The sequence below is a fragment of the Atractosteus spatula genome, chromosome 5, assembly GCF_055471065.1.
Source record: "Atractosteus spatula isolate fAtrSpa1 chromosome 5, fAtrSpa1.hap1, whole genome shotgun sequence".
NCBI lineage: Eukaryota > Metazoa > Chordata > Actinopteri > Semionotiformes > Lepisosteidae > Atractosteus > Atractosteus spatula.
Window position 1 is genome coordinate 43,696,485 of NC_142710.1, and position 23,002 is coordinate 43,719,486.

Sequence of the window (23,002 nt, forward strand, 5' to 3'; positions counted from 1 at the left end):
TTGTGAAGATGAATTCTCCCTCATGTGGTCTGTCTCCACTCAGAGTGTTTAGAGATGGAGAGTTTATAGTGAAACAGCATTTTATGGGAGTCAAGTGATTGAAAAAGAAAATACACATTCCTGCCCATGTTGTGAATCAAAGGCACATGACAAAGCCATGCCCCTTGGGGTGAAAATATGAAACCTCTGCTGCAGGTTTTCTAATTCTGAATAGTTTACAAGTTCCCCAAACTCCTGCTCTTCCTAAAACAACCTCAGCTGTCAGCTCGTAAACAGATGAGGATCATGGGAGTTAATTAGTGGGTTGTTATTAGTGTGTGAAGAATGCCATAACCATAACTGGTTAATTTCCATGGACAAGTGAAATACATATACAGTATTCCTTCGCAGACTGTGTGAGCACTGGGGTTACTAGTATTTCACCACGGGATCACAGAGAGTCATTCTGCTTTTCCACTGGTAATATACATTATTTTGGCATGCCATTTAAACACATTTCTCAGTATATTTATATATCTTGAATATGTATAGATATCTGTACAACTACAGACAAAGGAACAAGTAATAGGTTTATTCCATGCTGAAAAAAAGAAAGAGAACACAACGTTTCGGCCGTGGAGTCTTCTTCAGGTGTGAGGACAGTTGTTGAGGACAGAGAGTTGAGGACAGGACCTCACACCTGAAGAAGGCTCCACGGCCGAAACGTTGTGTTCTCTTTCTTTTTTTCAGCATGGAATAAACCTATTACTTGTTCCTTTGCAGCCTACGCATGCTGACGCAGCTACCCACCTGAACTACAACTACAGACAACTCTTGGCTGTTCTCATGTTAAAACAGTTTGTTCCCTAAAGCATCTGTCAGTGTCTAGAATGGTAGAATCCAATAAGGGCAGAGAATGTATGATTGAGAAATAAGTCCTGTTTAGAAAGACTTTATAGATGAGTGAATATTATTGTATGAGTGTAAGTTTTCTGCCTACAGCTTGAAGTTACATTTCTTTTATATTTTGCCGTTGTAAGCCTGCTTATAGAGTTTTTTTACTGCCCCCTTAAACAAAACAGGTAAGTGATCACACAGATATGCTTACAAACCAAGAGAATTTCCTCTGCACAGCCCATCTTATTAATAATGCAATCAGCCAGCCTGCCCAGAGAAGGCGTGTGTGTGCTGGAGTGAGCAGTCATGATGCAGGAGAGGAGGGGGGATGTGGGGGGTGCTGTTCGACTTAAATACACTGCAGCATCCAGAGGGACCAGTCTCCCTGCATTCCCTCCTCTCGCTGTCTCGCGCTCGCTCTCCCTGTGATTCAGCCGCTGCCTCTGCGACCGGTGGCCCCTCTTGCAGAAGCTACTCTCTAAGTAACGGACAGACCCTCGGAGGAGGAAACCACTCTGCACGGGACAGCGCCTGTACTTCTGTAGCCCAGGATGGATGTGCTGAAGAAGGGCTTCTCCATAGCCAAGGAAGGGGTGGTGGCTGCCGCCGAGAAGACCAAGCAGGGAGTGGAGGAGGCAGCGGCCAAGACCAAGGAAGGGGTCATGTATGTAGGTGAGTACTGGGGGCCGACAGAGAGACAAGATGGAAACCGTCCACTGGCAGGACAGAGCCCTCCTAACGGCACATACTGAGCCCTCCAAGCATCCCGGCGCTGTGCAGAGCTCCTTTCTCTGGGGCTGTTTCTGCAATTGCAGTGAGACTCCAAGCCTCGAGAGCTGCAGGCAAGCAGCCGGTCAGAGACTGCAGGGGCTAGGTGTTGCAGCAGGGTGTGGTGTCTCTGACTGGAGCGGAAGAACAGAGTCTGGGAAGGGATAGAGGTGCTGAGGACAAGGGTCAGAAAGAGAGTCACTTACTCCTTCTTGTTCCCTAGTTTTCTGATACTGTTTTAAGTATGTGGAGGGTTCTTTGGCATAGGGCAAAATCCCACAATAATCATAAGTAGAAAGTATTTAAAGTCCCAGAATGTGGTTGTACAGGACTGCTGCCTTTCTGTGTTTTAGGGACTAGGCTGCAGTATACTGCTGAAGGTCAGCAGTCTACTTCTGGAGGAGGCGTCCATTTTAAACATTCACCTTGGTACATCGGCACATCGGCACAGCCAAATTGCTTTTCACAATGTTTTTCTAATGCTGATGGCATTAGAGTAATAATATTGCCGTAGTCATGATTTATAATATGATGTGGTTGATCTGTTCTGTTTTTTAGTAAGCTATAATAATGCTTTCTAACGGGTGTTAGAGTGAGGCACGACGGAGCACTTTTGGGTCATGAGACTGCAGAGTTAGCAGAGATGAGACTTACAGAACACAGTCCTGCCCTCATATTCCCATCACAGCATCTCTAGAACAGACATTGCAGGATTCTGTGTGCAAGAATGTGCCAGTGAATAAACACTGAGAACCAGATTGTAAGACTATTGAACATAAATTCATGTTCTATTTTCCAAATCAGATATTTCTTTCACACCAAAGCATTTTTAATTTTGTTTTCATATAGTGTAAATGTTTTTACAGAAATTTTGCATGCCTACACTTTTTATAAATATAATATCATAGTTATTTTGTTCTGAGCTTTTGAATGGTGTCTCCTAACATGCAGAACAAGAGATGTCACCACAGCCGGGTATTGCTGGGATAAAACATGTCTCTGCAAAACCAGCTATCAAGCAGTGAATTGTCGCACGGTGACCTGTCTCTAAACGTCACGCTTCTGAAAACGATGCCCTCACTGCTGTTTGTTTGGTATGCTGCCGACCTGGAGCCAGACTGCAGCAGCCCTGTGCAGCACTGTGCTATGAAGCACGTCTGAGACCGCAGTGGCAACCTTGCAAAAAGGTTATTGATCAGGCACTAATGCAAGATTGGCCACACTAGGGGGAGTGACCTTGGTGACATCAATCAGCCATGTGCTCTTGGAAGGCAGTGTACCCATGTACTTGTCAGAGTGCCACCCTCCACCCTCAAGGCACTTGTTTCTCATTGCGTTCAGCTCACAGTACCTGCAGCAGCTGGGGGTATTTACTGACTCCTCTCTTTCTCATCAGGAAATGGCATTGATATTCATAACAACAGAAAAGTGCACTGACCCTCTTTCTAACCAATGGTAGGCAAGCCCCATGGTACAGGAATGAGCAGTAAGTCAAAAACATGCAGTTTGCACAACACAACAGCAGCCACAAAATGGAGTAGACACAATCACCCTCATATCTGCTAACTGTGCTGTTAGTTTTTTTTTATAGAAGGCTCAATTTTATACAAACGCAGAAGCACGATACGAAATCTAGGGAGATTTTGTTTTAATATAAAGGAGCATTGTACTTTCTTTAGTCCAGTCAGATATCGTGAAGTCTCTTGATGTTATGCTATGCTCTGGTGTTAGCTAGTAGTTAATAGTTAAAGGTGTACTCAAGTATAGTGGTTTAGTTGAGACCCATTATCTTCTGAAGTTTGCCTTCCTAAAGGTCACAGCTCACAGCTCTCCAATGAATCCGACAATTAAACAAAGTATCCTCAGAGCTACAAATGAATAGCAAGTGCTAGGGCCCTGCAGGAGTGATGTTTGGGAGCTTTCCTTCTACATATTCCCTGCGATTCTTCAAAAACCCACATGAGGCGGACCTGGGGACATGGAAGTTACTAGCAAATAATTTTCCTGTTTTCAAAGAGCTTCTGTACACCTTAATTGATTTGTAGATGCTTTCCTTTTTCTCTAGACACAGACTCCAGAATGCTGTTCTAACTGACTGTCTGAGCTGAGCTTCTGCTGATTGGCTAATGAAGCCCATTCATAGACAGGCATTATTAGGAGGCCATGATTGGTAAAGGCCAGGGGAAAATTTGGCCAGGACACTGGGATCACACCCCTACTCTTTTCAAGACACACCTTAAGATTTTTAATAATCACAGACCTCAGTTTCATGTCTCATCTGAAGGACAGGTGAGCACCCCCTACTGGCCTCACTAACACCTCTTCCAGCAGCAGCCTTAGCTTTCCCAGGAGGTCTCCCATCCAGGTAGTGACCAGGCTCACACTTGCTGAACTTCAGTGGGTTGTTAATTGTGAGTTGCAGGGTATAAATTGTATAGCTTTTGGCTATAAAGGTCTGGCATAGGTCCGAAAAAGGTCTGTGTTTTACTTTATTGTAAATTTTGTGTTTTAGATGGATTTTTAATTTTGGATAGAATAAAATGTAACAAATCCTGCCTTCCAGCAATAAACTTTGTAAGCAGTCATATTAATGTGTGCATTCATCAAAGGATAGCAGTAAATGGTTCGCTTGTTTAGGGCCGTAATAATGCCATGTTCTGTAGTGTATGAAGTTGTGGAGGCGTTTCTGTTTGTATGTGATCAGATCACAGACTTTGTTGCAGGGGTCTGAGAGGAACAGAGCTGCATCTGTCTTCAGGGGATCTTGGAGTGGTGTGGGTGAGCACCAGAAAGGCGTGGCACTCTCTCATGTCAGTGTGTGACACACTGGGTCATTTCAGAACTACACCATGTAGGGAAGCAACTGTGTGACAGTGGTCAAGAATCATGCCAAGTTCCTGGCAGAAGGTCACAACACCTGGAGGAATGACACCCCAGCAAGTGACATCTAACCTTTACAAACAAAGCTGCCTCTAATTTGGAAAAAAAGATAAATCAACTAAGTTAACAGATTTGGCACACTTTAGTGTCTCTCTAGCAAAGTTATTCAATTACATGAATTGCCAAAATAAGAATTTCCACCACTTTTCTTTATTTAGTTAAATCATCAGGTATCTTACATTTCTGAAACTATTTTACTGTTACTTTTTTTACTGTCAAGCAGAATAGATCAAACCACATTTGTTACACATATTTGTAGCAGGCTGAGACACACAGGCAGCAGACAGCAAGGTAACTTCAGTAACTTAAAGGTATAAAAGACACATATAAAGACTATATATTAAATCAACCTCATGATCAAATTGAGCCCACTTCACCCCTTAAGAATAAAAAGAACGGACTGTTGTGTGCCAGCGAGCAGACATTAATGACTGGGCTTTTACACAGCCTTGGGGTTCAGACATTAGGAAAAACCGGAATTCTACTGGACCCTTAATAGACAATTCACACTGGTTGAGTTTCTGACAAGGGTGAGAGACAGCAGTATGCTGATGGCTCAGCGACCACAGCTCGGCCACTGAATCTGGAGAACACAGACAGACCTGTTTGCCCAGAGAGGTCAGAAAAAACTCAATAGAGCTGCAATTCAGTATGTGATCCCCTGTCACAACCCAGGGAATGCAGAATCAGCCCCTCTAATTATTATGTTATTGCAGTATATGTGATTACTAATAATTATTGCTTTGGCAGCACTGTAATTGATCTCTCCTGACAATAAAGCTGGTTGAAGTTAAATTTGGTATCAGGATGGTCCCTGTGGGGGGCTCTGAGCTCAGATACTGAGTGCTTCGGCAATGAGTGATCCCAACAACAGCAAGTTACTGAAATAGTTAGGAGACTAGAAAAGTCTGGGATTCTCCATTCTCCATGTTCTCAAATATTTTACAAGAAGCAAACACATGCCATTACCAGTAGTACAAAATTACTATAGTTATCTTATCAGAGTCTATCACTGAATATTAGTTCCTGCAAAATTCTGCTGTTTGCAAGTAACTTCAAAGAAAATCCCAATTGGACTTTTATATGATAGTATTAACTGCAGGGTGGTCACACATTTTAAAGTAATTGTGTAAGAAGATAATAAATTTATTGTATTCATTTTAATTCTTACTGATGTTTTTGACTGTGTAAAGTTACTCATTTGTCATTACAGGTTGATGAGTACATATACACAACCTGGTATGACACATTGTGAATGATTCTAAATTGGAATACATTTAATATTTTTTTTCTCAAAGATGATACCTGGCTAGTGCCTTTCCATGTTTTCACGAAAATGTTTCTGATATAAGATTAGATTTTCCAATGAAAGTGACACAGAGTTAAAGAAATCCTGCCTGAGCATCAAACACTGAAGGGCAGAATGACCTGCTGTTATCATGTAACAACATTCTTTTTCAACTTCCAGATGTTTGTCATGAGAAAAGAAAAGTGATGAAGTGATGGTAAAAGGGAGGTAAACAGTAGAGTAGTTTGTTAAACACAGCCTGCTTGTGGGATCAATAGCACAGCAGAGTAAATGCACAGAGGAAACATGATGAAATTCTGGGTAAGCAATGCAAATTCAGTGCAGTAGTTTGTTCAGAGGCCTCGTCACAATTATTGCTGCTGGTGGAGAAGAGCCTTTGAAAAGGAAGGATATGTGTACTGTTTAATTGTAGAGAAAAGAAAAGTAACTTTCCTTTCCTTTTTTTCCTGACAGGTACTAAGACAAAGGAAGGTGTGGTACACAGTGTAAACACAGGTATGGCCCGGCCAGAGGGGTATTGTTGGAGCTGTTTGCATTACTCATGTTATGCTGTATCTCTTTCCAATAGATGATGTTGTTCTGTGCAGTGCGCCTAAAGACAAAAGACATTTCTTTGCTTCTGGTCTTGAACCCATTTAATCATGGAAAACAAAGGTCAGCAGTAGCCAAGCAGATTGTTTTTGTGACTTTTCATCCATACACATGTCTTCTAGCTTTTGCAATTCAATTGGCCTGTAGACATTGAAGGCATTTCCTATATCCTGGGTAGCACCTGTAGCTGTTTCAGGATTCATTCATTTGGGATTCAGCAAACATTACTCAGAAGATATTAGATTTACATATGTTTGGATTGTGAACCCATTTCATTGAGGATGTATTTGTATAGAAATTCTAGCAAAGTTTGAAAGTGTTGTGTGGTCATGTGCCTCCGCATACGTGATCAATGTGAGGCTTTGTCCTTTCTTGGCATCCCTAGCAGTTAAGGATGATTCTCATCTGTAAGGCTGGAGATGTCACGAAGCGTTTTTTAGGACCCTATGCAGACGGCAAAATCCGGAAGGGAGTGTAACAAACACGGGGAAAGAAGACCAGGAGCAGGGCTGGTAGACGAACTGGGGGGCGTGTCGACGGTGCGCTGGTGGTCGGGGGGGGGCGTGGTCCATGCGACAATCCAGAGGGAGTCCGTAGGGAGATCCAGAGTAAGCAAAAGTCCAGAGCTGGGTAATCCACCCAAGACAGACAAAACTAAAGTTAAAAGCCGAAGCGGGATCCGGTGAAGGGTCAAGGAAATAAAATGGGATAACGGGGCCAGGCGCTCCAAGACCCAGATGGTCAGGACGCTGTTGCGAAGCCTATGCTGTCAGACCACTCCTAGGCTCGCTGGTAGGCAGGCTTCCGGGCATCCATCTTCCAAAGCTGAGCCCAGATTGGTAGGAGTGTCTAGCTTTTATAGGAAGGGGCTGGAACAGGAGGCGGGTGATAAGAATGAACACAAACAAGGAAGAGCTGGAGCGCCCTTCAGAAGAGGAACTTATGATCGTGACAGGAGATGGCTCATAAGTTTTGGATAGACAACATCTGCTGCAGTTTGGGCCATGTTTTTCCAGGAGAATGGATGGCCCTGGTACCTTGATGTATTTCTAAAGTTCTGGCCTTTTCTTGTAGCATCATGTGGTTTCAAGGAGATGAGATCATTCCAGCAGGCTCTTCCACCATCTGGGGAAATCCGAAGTCAGAGTCTCTTTTGAGCTGTTGTTGATGTTATACTTAATGCAAATCTTAGTGCAAGTCTGTGCCATTATTCAAATCTAATTTAACTGGGTCAAAAGGGTCAAAAAAAGAGTCTGGAGTTGGACACCCAGACAAAATGGTTGACCTAATGAGTTTAATGTGGGAAGATCATTGTCTTGATAATTGTCGTGATTGTTTGTGAAAGGATGCTAATGTTAGTTTGTTTGTTTGAGGACTCAATGTTTATGATACTTCTCCAATGTTTTGAGACACATTATCTAAGCTTCATAGAGTGGCTTGAGGATTATGACTGCTCAGCAGCCCATTAGTTTGTGTTCAGATTTGATGTTGCAATCTTCAAATGCCAATTTTTCTTAGATAGGAAAGAAAAATTGCAAAATTTTTGTTCATTTCATCTACACAAGATGACTTATTGGACATGCTCAGCATAGATGGCTAAAATTGACAAAAAAAAAGTCTTCCAGTCTTTCAGTCTGAGTTTTTGGAACTGGGGACCACTAATTGAGAGCTTGTTGTTGAGAGAACTTATTCTTCTGAGTGTTAAGCATCACTCACATTTCCTTGTGTGTCTCAGTAAAGATATTGACAGATGCTTGAAGATTTGCTTTTGCGTGAGAACATGCTACAACATTGTCAGTGTACTGGAGCTCAAAGACCCAAACTGGGGTGGCCTTTGCTCCTGATTGGAATCAGATAGGATAGGAGCCAGCACATTGTTTTCTGTCTCCTGAGAGCTTACATCTCCTCAGATGCAACAAAACAATATGGAATACGGGAGTATATGGAATTCCAAGATGATATGGAATATGGAGTAGCGACAGAGACTTGCTTGACTCCTGTTTTAACTTCAGAGGGGTTTTTGATGGGTCCATTACTTAGAATTACTGCTCATATATGAAACAGGTGAAGAGGAGATATACATTTTGGGGACCATCCATACTTCAGGAATGATCCTCTACTGTGCTATTGGTTTGGTGACTTTACATTGATCCTGACATTTTTCCTGGAGCTGACAGTGAGGACCATGTAAGTGGTGCCTCGTGAAAGCCAGGAGTGAAATGGAATCAATGTATTGGAAAGAAACATCTATCAAAATCAAAGAGCACTTTATAACTCAGTTGTCCTTTTTGACATGCCAGTGAGAGAATTATTCTTCTCAACAACTCTGATGCAAGGACGGGTACTCAAACGTCTACAACAGAACTATCGTCAATTGTATCCGTCACCTGACTAAATGCATCATCACCAAGACATCATGGGAAAAACCACAATTACAGCACTGGCACTATGTCACTGTCTGTTCCCTGGATCACAATCAGCCTCAAACTGTGCCATGAATGGACAATTTCAGGACACCTCATTGACTTATCCACTCTCCCATGCCCATCAAGCTGGCTCCCATGCAACAACTGTAGTAGGAGCAATGACAAAGGAAGTTCAACACCAAAGGATCAATCAAGGAAGACCTCTTCAACAGTGCCTTAATGAAAGACTATTAGTTTAAACCAACAATAGTGGCAAAGTATTAGCAGTATGTACTGTATGTAAGACCACCATTTTCAACATCTGAAAGGTGTTCTCTACCAGGAAACATCAGGACTAGTTTGATAAAAATGACCTGGAGAAGCAGGAGTTGGGTAAGAGCAAGAGCAAAGCCTTTGGTATTTGGCAGAATGGCACTTAATTAATGGCACTTTCAAACAAGATAAACTGAATCAAACACAATTCAAGGCAGAAGTTCAAAGGAGCATCAGCAACAGAGGTATATTAAATATGTCAACAATATGCATGAGTAGTGGTATCACTCTGCAGCCTACTGAAGCTAAGCAGCATTAAGCCTGGTCAGTACCTGGATGGGAGACCTCCTGGGAAGCTATGGTTGCTGCTGGAAGTGGTGTAAATGGGGCCAGCAGTGGGTACCCACCCTGGGGTCTGTGTGAGTCCTAATGCCCCAGTATAGTGACAGGGACACTATGCTGTAGTGGGTGCCGTCTTTTGGATGAGACGTTAAACCGAACTCCTAAATTTCCCCCCCTCGGCCTTTACGGTGGCCTCCAAATTGTCCCAGTGTATGACTGGCTTGCACTTGCCCTGCGATGGTCTGGCGCCCCGTCCAGGGTGTACCCTGCCTTGCGCTTGTTGCTTGCCGGGTAGTCTCCGGCTTCCCATGACATCATATAGTATAAAGCGGTTTGGCGAATGACATGACATGACAACAATATGCATCTATGATCTATGATCTAAGCACTTTGAGATTTAAATAGAGGAGATTGAATAGACGAGATATGGTGAAGGAAAATGAAACTTTTAACATGTGTTAGAAGGTGCATTTCAAAAGGCTGATCATCTCAACTGAGACTCTTGTATCTTGGTAACTCTGAGACTCAAACTCTTATCACAGCTCCATGTCCTCTATTTGAGGGCCTGGAATAATGATGAAATTTCTGATGACCTCAGGTATGCTATGATCATGACAATCTTCAAGAAAGGGGACAAATCTGATTATAAAAATTGCCGTGCAGTCCACCACAGAAAGGATTACTCCATCATTTCTTTCAACTTGCTTAAGAGCACCTATCAGAGTCACAGTGGTGCCTACCATTTTGTCAAACACATGCATGAAAATGTGTTAAGACTTGCAAAGGTATTGCACACAAACCACAAGAATGTTGTTCCATTCAGTCTGCAGGCCATCCACCAGATTGGTAATATTATCCGGTGGTTGATGTTGACGTAAGCTTCTACCTTGATTGGTTTAACATCCGTTAAAATAAGGGCCAAAGTATTATTTTGAGTCTGGATTTATGCAGTCTTGAGTGGCCCTTGTCTCTAAAGTTGGAAATTTTAAGTTATGAAAATCAAATTATTTTTTTTAATCCAAGATTTAATTACATAGAGCTGAAGTGGAACAGAAGGGTTTGCTGAGGCCTGGAGGCAGTGGCCCACTAAACTGGAACATGATATTTTGCAAAAGCGACAATGTTGTAAAGAACAACAAGTAGACATCTTGCCTGGAGCTCATTTATCTTCACAGTTGTGGTATTGTTCTTAACAATGTTATTCATGCTGATGCTGCTGTCTTGTTGCGCTCTTGCTGTGATGCAGTGGCCCAGAAGACCACCGAGCAGGCCAACATCGTGGGCGAGACCATGGTGGGCAGCGCCAACCAGGTGTCTGCGAAGACAGTGGAGGGAGTGGAGAACGTCGTGGCCTCCACTGGAGTTGTGAACCCGGTGAGTAGCAGGGCAAACAAAGGGGGGCAGCCCTCCCTCATGGTATGGGGTTCAGTAAGTCAAAGCAGTGATAGGGTTAAGCACAAAAATGGAGAAGAACAACAAGGAGTTATGTGATGCGCACCCTCAGAAGGAAAGACATTTGTTAAAGCACTTGAGGAAACAAAAAATATTTTACCTTTGTACCGTTGTCACTTTCTTTTTCGCAACAGAGTTGTCCTAACAAGAAAATATATCCCATCACTCATGCTGTCTTTTCAAGGAGAAATATGTTCAGATTCCAGTGAATTTAGTAAATTTAGTAAATGGACCTGTTACTTTTGCCTACTGCAAACTGAAGCCCTGTCTTCGCTCAGCGTTGATGTATGAATGTTAATTCCTAATATTAATGTAAATGCACCGTCCCGAGGCACTGTGGAAGCCATGTTACCAGTTTGTCATCGTGCAGGACTGGAGTGAGTCCTGCTTTTCCCACAGCAGCTCCCTGCAGAGAGGCATGTGTCCTGTTGTTAATCTGTCATCTTTGTCTCCCCCCGTTGGAACATGGCTGTGGCTGGTGACAGGATGACGCTGTAAACCAGGTGCCTTTTACTTGGGGTGCAGAGGGAGGGTGTGGGGTCAGGTGGGAAGGGGAGGTTGAGAGCACAGCATGTAGTTCCCAACCCCTCCATGCCCCCTCTGTCAGCTGGCTCCTTGCTGCTCTGCCATCTTACAGGAAGGGAGAAGAACTCCAGGCTGGGTCACACTGGACCACAGTGTCCAGGAGTCAATATAGCAGGTGGCACACTTTACTGAGACTCTCTGAGTGAATCTCTATTCCTGGGGGGGCAGCATGTGTTTTATCCCTCTGCAGTTCTCTGGACTGATGAGCTTGTTTGAGCGGTTGCCACTCTGGATCAGTTGTAGAAGGTGGTGATTTTACCCAGCAGCATAGACACTAGTTGATGTGCAATAGACCAAAGTCTTATTCACTTGTGTTCTCTAATTATGTAGTACTACAGAAATCATAAAAGACTCTATAAACACAGGGTGGTGAGAGGTTTCACCTTGATGCAGATAAGTATTAATTATTTGACAGGAAATGGTTAGAAAATGTTGGAACTTCTCATTTACCAAAATATGTTTTACAGATGATATACAGTACCTTGAAGCAAGTGCCATCATCTAATTATATTGTCACAATGCCAATTGGTCACAAAAACCTAAATAATTAGCTTAATGAAGGAGTCAAAAGTTTGGGTCCAGTCACAAACCATGAGGGCCTGCAACAGTGGATATTGAATGCCTCAGGATGTCTATGGACAGAGTTGAAAGTGTGAGCCATGTTTTCTCCTGAGAGTAGGAAAGCTGTTGGAATAGACTACATCTGCACTTTAATATGCATGAGAAACCTGCCTCATTACTCCTCTTCAAATGTAAACTATTTAACCCTTCATTTGCCTTCTCAACAGTTCATGCTTGTTTCGATGCCAGAGCCTGGCAGATAAACTGTTAATCACAAGGAGGCAGAGTGCCATCTGATCACAATTGACTCTTGCAAGCTTCTTTGAGGACTGACACCAAACCAGGACTGGCCAATCAGGGCCTGATGTGTCTAAGATCCAGGACTTCACAGCCTCCTGTCAATTTATTTCAGTCCTGGTTTTTCATGATTGTGCTAATTAACTGCAAATTGTTTTGTACTACCGCATTTCCAGTCAAGAGCTCTTTTACTTCATCAATTGAAATATCTAGTGTATATAAGGCAGTATACTGTATTAAGTCTTGTGGAAAAAGTTCTAAATATTTTCCAACACCAGGAGACTGAACAGTTCTACAAAGTTGTTTTATTTGCATTTTGATATTTGTCTATTGTTGTCTTACTGAAGATGTATTGTCTTATCCTGGAGTTGTCATTTTGACTCCTGTAATATGTGAAAGTCCGGCAGCAGTAAGATGTACTTGAGAGAGATCAGACACAGAGAGAGAGAGATAATGCCTGGGGAAGGGTGGGGGCATCAAGCGCTGACCTGCTTCTGGCAGAAAACGGCAGCTAACTGCATTGCGGTCGAAAGGGGCCTATGTGTCTAACCAACTAACCTCATCACCCCCACAGCCTCCCAATGGGGCGATGCCATTCAGAACAACCTGAGAGCTCATCTGATCTCTGGATCCTTTAATCTTCTGGGGGGCGTTTTGCTATTTTCTATTTCCCAAAATACCCTTCAGTTCCCAGCTTTTTTTCACTGTTGTAGTTCTCCTCCCTTTATCACATTTCTTCCATTTTGCTTTCTGTGTGGATGTGACTGTCTGTGTGGATGTGTCTTACGTATGCCCTTGAAGTCACAGCAATGTAATTAGCTGTCCGACCCAATAACATGCAGTGCTGTAGTGTAATAAAAGATCAGTATTGCACAGATCAGTATTTCAGCTAAATTGAATACAAAAGGCAGGATGACGGAGTTGATAGCTGTAGTACAGTTAGCAGTATGTACAAAACAGAGGTGCAGATTGTGTATTTCTGTGTCTGCCTGCATGTGTCTTTTCAAAAAATCTTCCTTTACTTCATCCAGCAGAGAGTTTCAGAAGGTGCATATACTTGTTCAGTGCTCTGTGATTATGGCACCTTACACTATGATGCTCTCATGCTGTTGTTGGCAGTTGATATCCAAGAGCCTCTACCCACCACGCGTGCCCAGGACAGGACACAGATTACAAGGCTCAGGGGGATCAGACCATGACAGAGGTTGCTTTCGGTGCTGTGTGTGGACAAGGCGCTCCACTGGAGCTTCTGGGCATTGATCAGAGTAAATAGTGTCTAGGGAAAATGAGTCACATTTTCGTGTTTTGTCTGTAGAACATGTGAGTCTGAACTGTCCAACACATCAACTGTTCTTTTGTTACTGGTAGAAATGTGGGCTTGAAACCATTGTGACTATGCAAAGTTAAGACAGGGCTAATTCTGCAGGTGTATATAAAATTCTACTGGTATAACAACATCTGTGCACTGAAATTCCACCTCCATGTTATTATGATGTTTAGTCATTGAGTTGGGCAGGCTGGAATGAGGAGGAAGTTTTAGAGCTCTCTGCATGTGGGGCTTTTCTGTACCAAGAGGGATAATCTCTTGTTAATTTCATCAAGGGGTAAACTGGAAACTTAATTTGCACTAAAAAGCCTGTGCTTTGCTATGAGTAACCTTTGCAATGCTGAACATGAGCCTGGCCCAGGATTGCGCTGCTGTGACACTAACAGCCAGTATACAGTAGCTTGTCTGAAGTCTTGCTAATGTGTATCTCTGTCCTTCACACAGGAGGACTTCTCCCGTCCACCAGAGGGCACTGTAGAGCAGGCTACAGACGCTGTAGAGCAGGTGAGAGGGATTGGGAGGGTGTGTGCAGTCTGTTACCTTAACATCACTTTTTAAGAGATGTGATAAAAACCCAATTGTTTTGGTTATTTCGGGTTTGAAAGGTGAGTGTATTTTACATATGGTAATTCCAGCTTTTCAGTTAAATTTACACAGTATTAAGTAATAGGCATGAAATATTTAGGACCTGCTGTTGGCTCAAGTGGAAGAACTAGTAGCTGAAAGCTCCCAGTCTGGGTCTGACTGGCATCCTGTGGGTATAACACTGGCGAATGATCACCTGTTTGGAGAACTATGATGTGTGACATTTACTGGAGAAGAGTAAGCTACCAATCCAGGACCTGACAGGCTCTCCCGCTCTCTCGCAGGTGGGCCACTAGCCCTTTTGTCATGGGAACAATGGAGCTCTCCCCTTCCAGCTAGCAGGGGGAGCCCTTGGGCTTGCTTCTCCACCTGAAGGCTCCACAGTCCTAGGATGTGTTCCCACTAATTACCTGTTGACCTAAAGAAGACAAAATGAAAACTTCCCTCAACTCAACCTCCAGCCCCCATCCCCCCCCCTCCACTATTGATCACCACCCACCATCCTACCCTTCTCCTCTTTTCAGAGGGTTTTTCAGTGGTCATGATCACCCTTGGAAGTAAAGACGCACACACTCTGTGCCAACAATAGAGACAGTCCACTGCACTGCTGGCAACCCAGCAATGTGTCCAGAATTTAAACAGTAAACATCAGCAGTGATAAACACATAGCTGACTGTCAAGAGTACAGGAAAAATCTTCAATGCTCAAGCAGTTCTGCTTAAGAGGAAAAGAAAACTCCAGAACTGAATAAACCTTCAGCCCACAAGGCTCCTCCTTTTTCTGCAGAATCACTGATGATCTCTTGCTGTGTTTCTTCTGAGAGGTTCCCAGTGTGGCTAAGCAAGCTCTTTGACTTTCAGCTGCAGTACTGAGCAAGTTTATGAACCCTTAGTTTTTTTTTAATTTAACGTATTTGAGACCTAAAATGTTATTAGATCTTAATCTAAGTACTAAAAGAAAGTCAACCTGATGAAACAAATGACATAAACATATAGTCTTTCAACATTTATTTACCTTCAAATAACGCATGATTTTGTTTCATTACTAATTGAAAGTCCTTCAACTCTGTGAGCTCTGCCTCACATAGACAGCTTGCGTCAGTCTCTGTCACAACATCTTGATGAGGTTTAGATCTGCTCATATGTTTCTGATCATTGTCTTGCTGCAAACCCACTTTAGGTTCAGCTTCAGGTCACCGATGGCTGGCCTGATACTCTCCTCTAGAGTCTTCTGATACAATGCAGAACTCAAGGTTGTGTCAATAATGGCAAGCTGTCCTGGTCCTGAACCAACAACACAGCCCCAAACCACTATACTGCCATCAATGTGCCAGTGCCACCAGTTCTCCTTTAACTCTTCTGGCCCGAGAACATTGTTCCAGAAGCCTTGTGGATCAACTATGTGCTTTTTGATGAATTTCAGATGTATCTAGCAATGTTCGTTTTGTAGAGCAGTGGTCTTCCCCTTCCTATTCTTCCATAAGTACCATTTTTTCAGACCTTTTCTGATTCAATTGAGTTCTGAACTCCAACATTTATCAAATCAAGAATGACCTGCAGTTCCTTGGATGTTAATCCAAGATTTATTATAACATCCTTAATGGGTTTCCAGTTTGTTGCAGGAGAGATTTAAGTAGGAAACTGCACCTGGGTAGAATAACTGTGTGTCTTGAACTTTTTCCATTTGTGCACTGTCTGACAGTATATTGGTGGAGTCCCAAATCCACAGAAAAGATGAAAACCCATCCATATACACCCGAGCGGCACACATCCATATACACCTCTGCTCCCTCAGCTCCACGTCCCTGCCACACCGCACATCCTTGTCTACTTTAGGTCACTAGAACACGTATTTTAAATTTTATTTCATTAAGCCATTGGAAACTAAAGACTGCATGTTGCCTTAACAGCACTCAGATACACACATAGACACATACTTACATACTTGTCCAACCCCTTCATCATTCATTACAAAGCAGACTGAAGCTGATTTTATAAACAAAACAAATTAAATAAAGACAATTTTGTTTAAACCTAAACAAAGTCAAGTGTTGTTGTGTTTGTCGAGTGACTTTGGAATGGACAGAAGATCGTGACCCGGGCCTCTGAGGACATTAAGACACAAAAAGGAAGTGCGGCTCTAAAATCTGACCATTGGAAATACAAATACCAAGGCCCATCAAAATGCAAAAGAAAACACAGAAAAGTCAAATGTTCAGATTCAGAAATAGACAGTTGTGATGCAGAATTGGTCCTAGAGAGTAGCACTGTCTTGTAGATGTCCTTCCCAGGTGCCAAGCAATGGCTTTGATGTTGCTGAGCCTTTGCATACATTATGTCACAGAACACATCTCTTGCTGAATTCAAACATATTAAGGGTTCCTGGCTTGTCAGAAGTCAAAGTCAACTTTATTGCCAAACCAACCCTTTGGGTTGTTAGGATTTTTTGTGGTGCGCTTGAAATAACAGAGATATACTGTATAAAAAGACAGATACAAGGAGAGAGGCAAAAATCATAAAAAACATCCACATATCATATACAAAAACAATTTGATGCTACATTACAGTGAAAATAGAACCCACAAATTCAATAAATTATGTTTGTAACAGTTCTGAGTTGAGGGACCGAATAGTTTCAGGGTAGGCACACTTCCAGAACTGCTCTGTTCTGGTTTTGATACATCTTAGTCTTCCTGCTGGAGCTCAGACAGGGTGTGAGTGGTCACAGAAAATCTTTTTTTAATTCACTGTTGGGTATAAACTATCAGAAGGATTTCATTATGTGCAAAACCTCCAGTTCCTCCTACCTGATGCACTATTTCTGCAATCTATCAGTGAAAAACACATTTTCACATGTGTATTTCCTCATTCCTTTAAATTCTCAATGCAGAGGCTCCAGCTCTGCTACAACCAGGATACCTGAATAGATGCTCTCCCTGCTGGAGACTGCCTTTCTGTACTAACCAAGCTCAGATGTGTGTGCCTTCCACTTATCTATGGCAGCTGTACAATGTTATATTGTCCTGTTATATGCTGTAAACCATGATAATTAACCTAAAGAATCCACAGGAAAGTGCAAACATAATATAAAAACAGAAATAACTATGTAATAATTGAAATGTGGCATGATGGTCAGCATTGCTGCCTTGCAGTGCTGGAGCCCAGTTCAATTCTGGGGTCCTATCTCTGTGGAGTTTGTATGATTCTCCCGTATTAACATGGTTTCTTCCTAGTGCTCTGGTTTCCTCCCACAGTCCAAAGAGATACTGGCAGGTAAATTGGCCTGTTATGACTGTGTGCATATCTGTGTCTGTGTATGCCCAGTGATGGACTGGCATCCCATGTGCCCTGTTGTTTGCTGGTATAGGATCTGACTCTTCTTTGACACTGTTAGAAAATAGATAAAGCAGTTAGAAAATTGATGAATGGATGGATAATCGAAATGCCATAGAATTTTGTCAGTGTGCATTATAAGAGTTAAAAAACCTTATACTTACTTCTAGTATATAGTTTCATTTGGTGAAATCTCAAGTCCTCTTACCATGACATCACACATCTCAGGTCTGGAGAAATCTATCTCCTCTCACTTTATCATCACTCCTCTTTACTAGAGGCTAAAACTGTTTTCTTATGGGAAGGTGATTATGTGTGTGATTTTTTCCACCTGCTGACTGTGTTGCCCTGTCACACCCAGCACCAAGAATGTCATCTTCTGACCATTAGTTTCAGAACCTGCTTTGAAATGCCGTACAGCCTGTCTGAGCTGAGGGGATATGGCAAAGATCCCAGGGAGTCCTTTAACAGAGCACCTGTGGCACTGCTTAATTCACCATAGGAGAGCAGGTCCTCTCTCTCTCTGATCAGATGTATGGAAATCAAGTGGGGCTGCATTCCAGTGAGGGTGGAGTGGTTCCCCTCCCATATTTAAAATGAGTTTTGAGATCCTTTGGGATTAAAAGTAAGAAAGAGTAAAAGAATAAGAATAAGAATCATTAAAAAATAAGAATTACATCAGGTGCTGCAACCATAGTAAATATCAGGGGAAAAGGCTGAAGAATACTAGCTGGTGATATGGTAGAGAAAGAAGACAGTGCCTGCATTACCAATTACACTCTGAGGATCTTAGGCAAAAACTGCCTTGTTGTCTGGACCTACCACCCTTTTACATACTGAGGGCATGAGGGAGGCCACTGTTACGAAGTCTCAAAACCAGGATAATTGAAATATTTCACCAGTGACAGACCTGTCTTTCTCCATTGCAAAAGTTAATGGCTGTAATGCAGATTACGGGATTCAGTAATTTTATATCCTGATAGACAAAGGGAAAAACTGCAGAAAAGAGAGAAATTGGGGGAGAGATGAGAGAGGAAGAGTCTACAGGAACAGGAGTAAAAGGCAACAGGAATTGGAGACAGCATGGTAGATTAATGGACAGCATGGTTAGTTAATTGGTTCCAAAGATAAAGCAAACAGCAAAACTGAGAGTGGACACCACTGGTGTGAGTCCCTGAAAACAGCAAAGTAATCCCAAAAGAAGGAACAGATCAAACTAGATGTTAATCTTTCTGCCCAATTTCCATACGCACTGTAGACCACAAGACTTATGCTTTAATAATGACTGAAAAATTAGAGAAAATGTTACCCCAACCAAAAAATGTAGATTAAACCAGATTTATTCAGAACAGACAAATTCAATGGATGACACACCCTCCGTACTATAAAGCATATTGATGATCAAAATTTAGGGGCATTCTTGGTTAGTCTAGATGCAGAAAAGGTTTTGTTTGATACAATTGAGAATTTTTATATAAAACATTAGATATGAATTTGCTGATAAATTTATTAATACAATTAAAATAATCTGTTCAAATCCTATAGCACTATTTAAGGTCAATGGAAATCTTTCTAACAGATTTTGCTTTAAAAGACGTACAAGACAGGGATGTCCCCTGTCACCCATTCTGTTCTTTTTATATATAGAACCCCTGGTAGAATGGATTAGACAAGACCCAAAAATTAAAGGAATAAAAATCAAAGGACAAAAATATAAAATAACATTGCATAGACAATATCCTGCTGCATTTGGATGATCCTAATAAATTGTTTGCTGGGGTTGTGGATCTCCTGGAGAAATTTGGTCAGATATCGGGGTATAAACTAAACATAGAAAAAAACTGGAGTTAGGTGTTATAAATATAACCCAACAGATCATTAAGAAGAAAAGTTTAAGCTAAATTGGCTATCAATATCCATCCAATATTTGGCAGTACATTTATCTAAAGACTCACATTCAAATGTAACTCCTTTAACCTGTAAATAAAAGATTACATAGCTGGATGCTCCCTGTCTCATTGGAATCTATAGTGGACGTTATGAACATCCTACCACTATTAGACCTTGTTCAGTCTCTTCCAGTGGACATTTCTACAGAACAGTTTAAACAGTACTAATTCCAATTTGGTTTATAATATAAAATCTTCCATCTTACTTGGAGTAAGATGTTCAGATTTTAAGGTGGATAGCTTACATTTTAAGACTTGGACTTTGACAGGTATTACAGCAATATGTATCATGACTGAACCATCTGAAAAACTTTGAGGATTTATCACATCAATACAACCTGAAAAAAGAGACTTCTACAGATACCTCCAAACCTCCGCTGTATAAATAGTTTAATAAAACAATCAAATATAGAGCAAGGTAATAAACTGCTTGACACTTTTATAGCTGCTTATCAGCAAAGTAACCAGAAGAATATAATATCAAAACTGTATAATAACACTAAAAAAATAATATATGTAAAAATAATTTATTTTTACAGGCTGAGGTAGACGACAACAAATCTCTTAAAGAATCTAGACACAATGGTTAATACCAAACTAGGGACAATATTTCCACTTCCTAGAGCTTCAGACCAAGGGATGTTCACTTACTGTAGTTATGCTGGGCGTGAGATACACTGATCAGAAGAATCTTCTGGTTTACCTTAGTCAATTAAGTTCTGAGTAAATGATTAAGTGTCAATCAGTGGTCCAGAAAGACACCATATAAGATTAGATCACGACAGAGAAAAGGAAAAGGAATGAGGAGAAAAAGGTCAGACCACAAGAGAGAGTCGAGACAGGACGTGGAACTTGAAGCTTGTGCCAGAGGAGAGTTCCTTGTTCAACATCATCTGAAAAGACCTGACTAGAGCTAAGTACTTGAACCTTGCTAAAGAGAACATGCTATTCTGTGTTATTCTGGAACTAGGATTTCCTGAGTAAAGCACCTCGGTTAAAAATGGCTTTTCCTGCTTGGTGGGTGCATTTTCAGGATTGCGTTAAGTTTAGAAGGCAGATTATCTCTTATTTTGGCCTCTGTAGGCATCATTTAAGAGTTGAAAACTTGGTAGCAGTCTGGGGTTTTCCCTGGTGGTCTAGGCATAGAGTAGGTCTCTGAAATGCCTTGTCTGTACATACTGTATACATAGAAAAACTTGAATGTTGTATGTTTATGTTGTGTGTAGTGTAGTGTGTGTCACTGTCTTTGATAATAAATATTTGTTTAACCAACTGTGCCTGAATTATTACTCATCAAAGCTGTGCCCAAGTTAATTAAGAATTCACGTGCCTCTAACTGTACCAACCAGTCTGGAATATTTTTGTTCACCAATTTCGTAACCCTCCATTTGTAACAATGTTAAAATAAAACTATTCCTGCAGATCAGTGGAAGAACAGGTGCTGAGATCAATAAAACTCCACAAGTTCACAAATTTGGAGAAACTTCTGTTGGAAAATTCAAGCAAAACAAAAAGGAAGTAATTCACGGTGTTGGAGGCTAAATAGAGCAAACAGTGACCCATTTACACTCATTCTGGTCATGCCTGAAAATACAGCAATATGAAAAATTCATACATTTAGCCCTTAACAATATAGTAAACCTAGATATACAGTACCATTTGAATTCTCCATTATGCATTTCATTACTTGGAAGTATAGTAGAGATACAGTAGATACTGTACTAAGAATTCTTTTAGCTGAAATATGATCCACAGATATTTCACCCCAAGCCAATCACAAGCCTTCTTGGCATGCGATAAAAGAACAGCTGTGTTGTACTGTGTCTGTACTGTGAATGAGGCAAACATTATCAGACAAAAGTGGCCCTTTAATAAACCTGTTTGGTCCTATAGGCCTTCAGCTGGCACACAACATCATGTGAGAATAAATCAGCTTGCACAGACTGTAGGATTCTCAATGTTCTTCAATAATCTGGAAGTTACTGTATGTGTAATTGCATCCCTCCAAAATCTTCTCTCAATGGTAATATACATCAATTGAATCTGAACTAGATGGGGACATAAAGATAAGATTGACACACTGTATCTTACATAAGCTCATTCACTCAAAAAGGGCAACTTCAAAGGATGGGAAAGTGTTCAGTAGTCATAAAAGAGATAATGCTAAATAATTAGACTGTAATAAATTAGTTTCATTTGTTTTTTATACTGTATATTGTAGCAAACAACCTTATTTGAGGTACACTCTTAGTCCATTGTAAAAGTAGGGTAAAGTATGGTAAAACACAGTGAAATACCTAGAAAAGCATGAATTCTTGGTAAACCACATTAAAGTAAAAGCTGATTTAATTACAGAAGCATACATTTGTTCACAGAAGCAGCTGTAAATGCACATGAAATAATAAAAATGAGAAACAAGGAAGTTTGCAGTGGTGCAGTCAAACCCTACTTAAGGTAGGGTTTAAACATCACAGAAAAGATGTGATCTGAAAACAAGTTCCCAGACTGAAAATGACAACCTGTCTGAATGTACGAGGCTGTCAGAACCCCCATTTTATAAAGTATGAGCCAGAGAGCAGTTGCAAGGGCGAAGGTGGGCGAAGCAAGGGATGTGGAAACAAAGCACGATATTTATACTGTCCGTATACAGGTTTAAGTGGGCAAGATTAGGGTCTGACCTCTTGTTGAACTTTTGTTTAAGACTCCATGTACAAGAAAAAAAGTAATAAAATATATTTACTTCTCTAGGGAAATACTGCATAGCCACATCTCACAGTCAGTAACTACAGTGGCTGGAACAGAGGAGAGATTAAATATCATTTCAGTAGTTCGGATACTGTAGATCCTAATGATTGTGAGAGAAGACAGACATGTATAAAGTACTGTATTTAGCGAGGGTCACTAACCAAAGGGAGTGGCAACCTTCTGAATCTAAAGCTGGGCAGATAGCCGAGACCCCTCTCACTATACTGTAGCTCACTATGTAGCTAGGAAGTTTGCTTCAGAGGTGAAGATGGAGAGGAGGGGGGGGAGGGGATGCGAGAGAGATGCATTAAAGGAAGTCCCGGGTGTGAAGAACCGGGGCAATTGGTTCAATTCCTGCCATCCTGTGTGTGTGGAGTTTGCATTTTCTCTCTGGGTTCCGTGTGTTTTCTCTACATGTGTGATATGATTTCCTTTTGCAGCCCAAAATGTACTGGTAGGTTAAATTGGCTTACGGGAAAACTGGCCCTGGTGTGTGTGTGTGTGTTTGTGTCTGTTTGTCTGTCCTGTGATGGACTGGCGCTATGTCCAGGGTGTATTCTGCCTTGCGTCCATTGCTTGCTGGGATAGGATCCAAATCCTCTGTACTGGATAAAGAGATTAGAAAATGGATGGAAGTAAAGGCACTGTGTGGATGGAACTATACA

General features: G+C 41.6%; 1 protein-coding gene across 2 annotated transcripts; it reads left to right on the forward strand.

The window, feature by feature from the left end:
* Nucleotides 1-1,231: 1,231 nt before the first annotated feature.
* Nucleotides 1,232-16,353, forward strand: sncga (synuclein, gamma a). 2 transcript variants are annotated; one of them, XM_088916648.1, is made up of 6 exons: nucleotides 1,232-1,548; nucleotides 6,347-6,388; nucleotides 10,751-10,878; nucleotides 11,442-11,459; nucleotides 14,171-14,230; nucleotides 14,596-16,353. In XM_088916648.1, the coding sequence occupies exons 1-6, from the start codon at nucleotides 1,428-1,430 to the stop codon at nucleotides 14,605-14,607; spliced, it is 381 nt and encodes a 126-aa protein (XP_088772774.1). In that variant the 5' UTR covers nucleotides 1,232-1,427; the 3' UTR covers nucleotides 14,608-16,353. The 2 variants fall into 2 exon arrangements, with proteins under 2 accessions (XP_088772774.1, XP_088772775.1); XM_088916649.1 differs by lacking the exon at nucleotides 11,442-11,459.
* The last annotated feature ends 6,649 nt before the right edge of the window (nucleotides 16,354-23,002 follow it).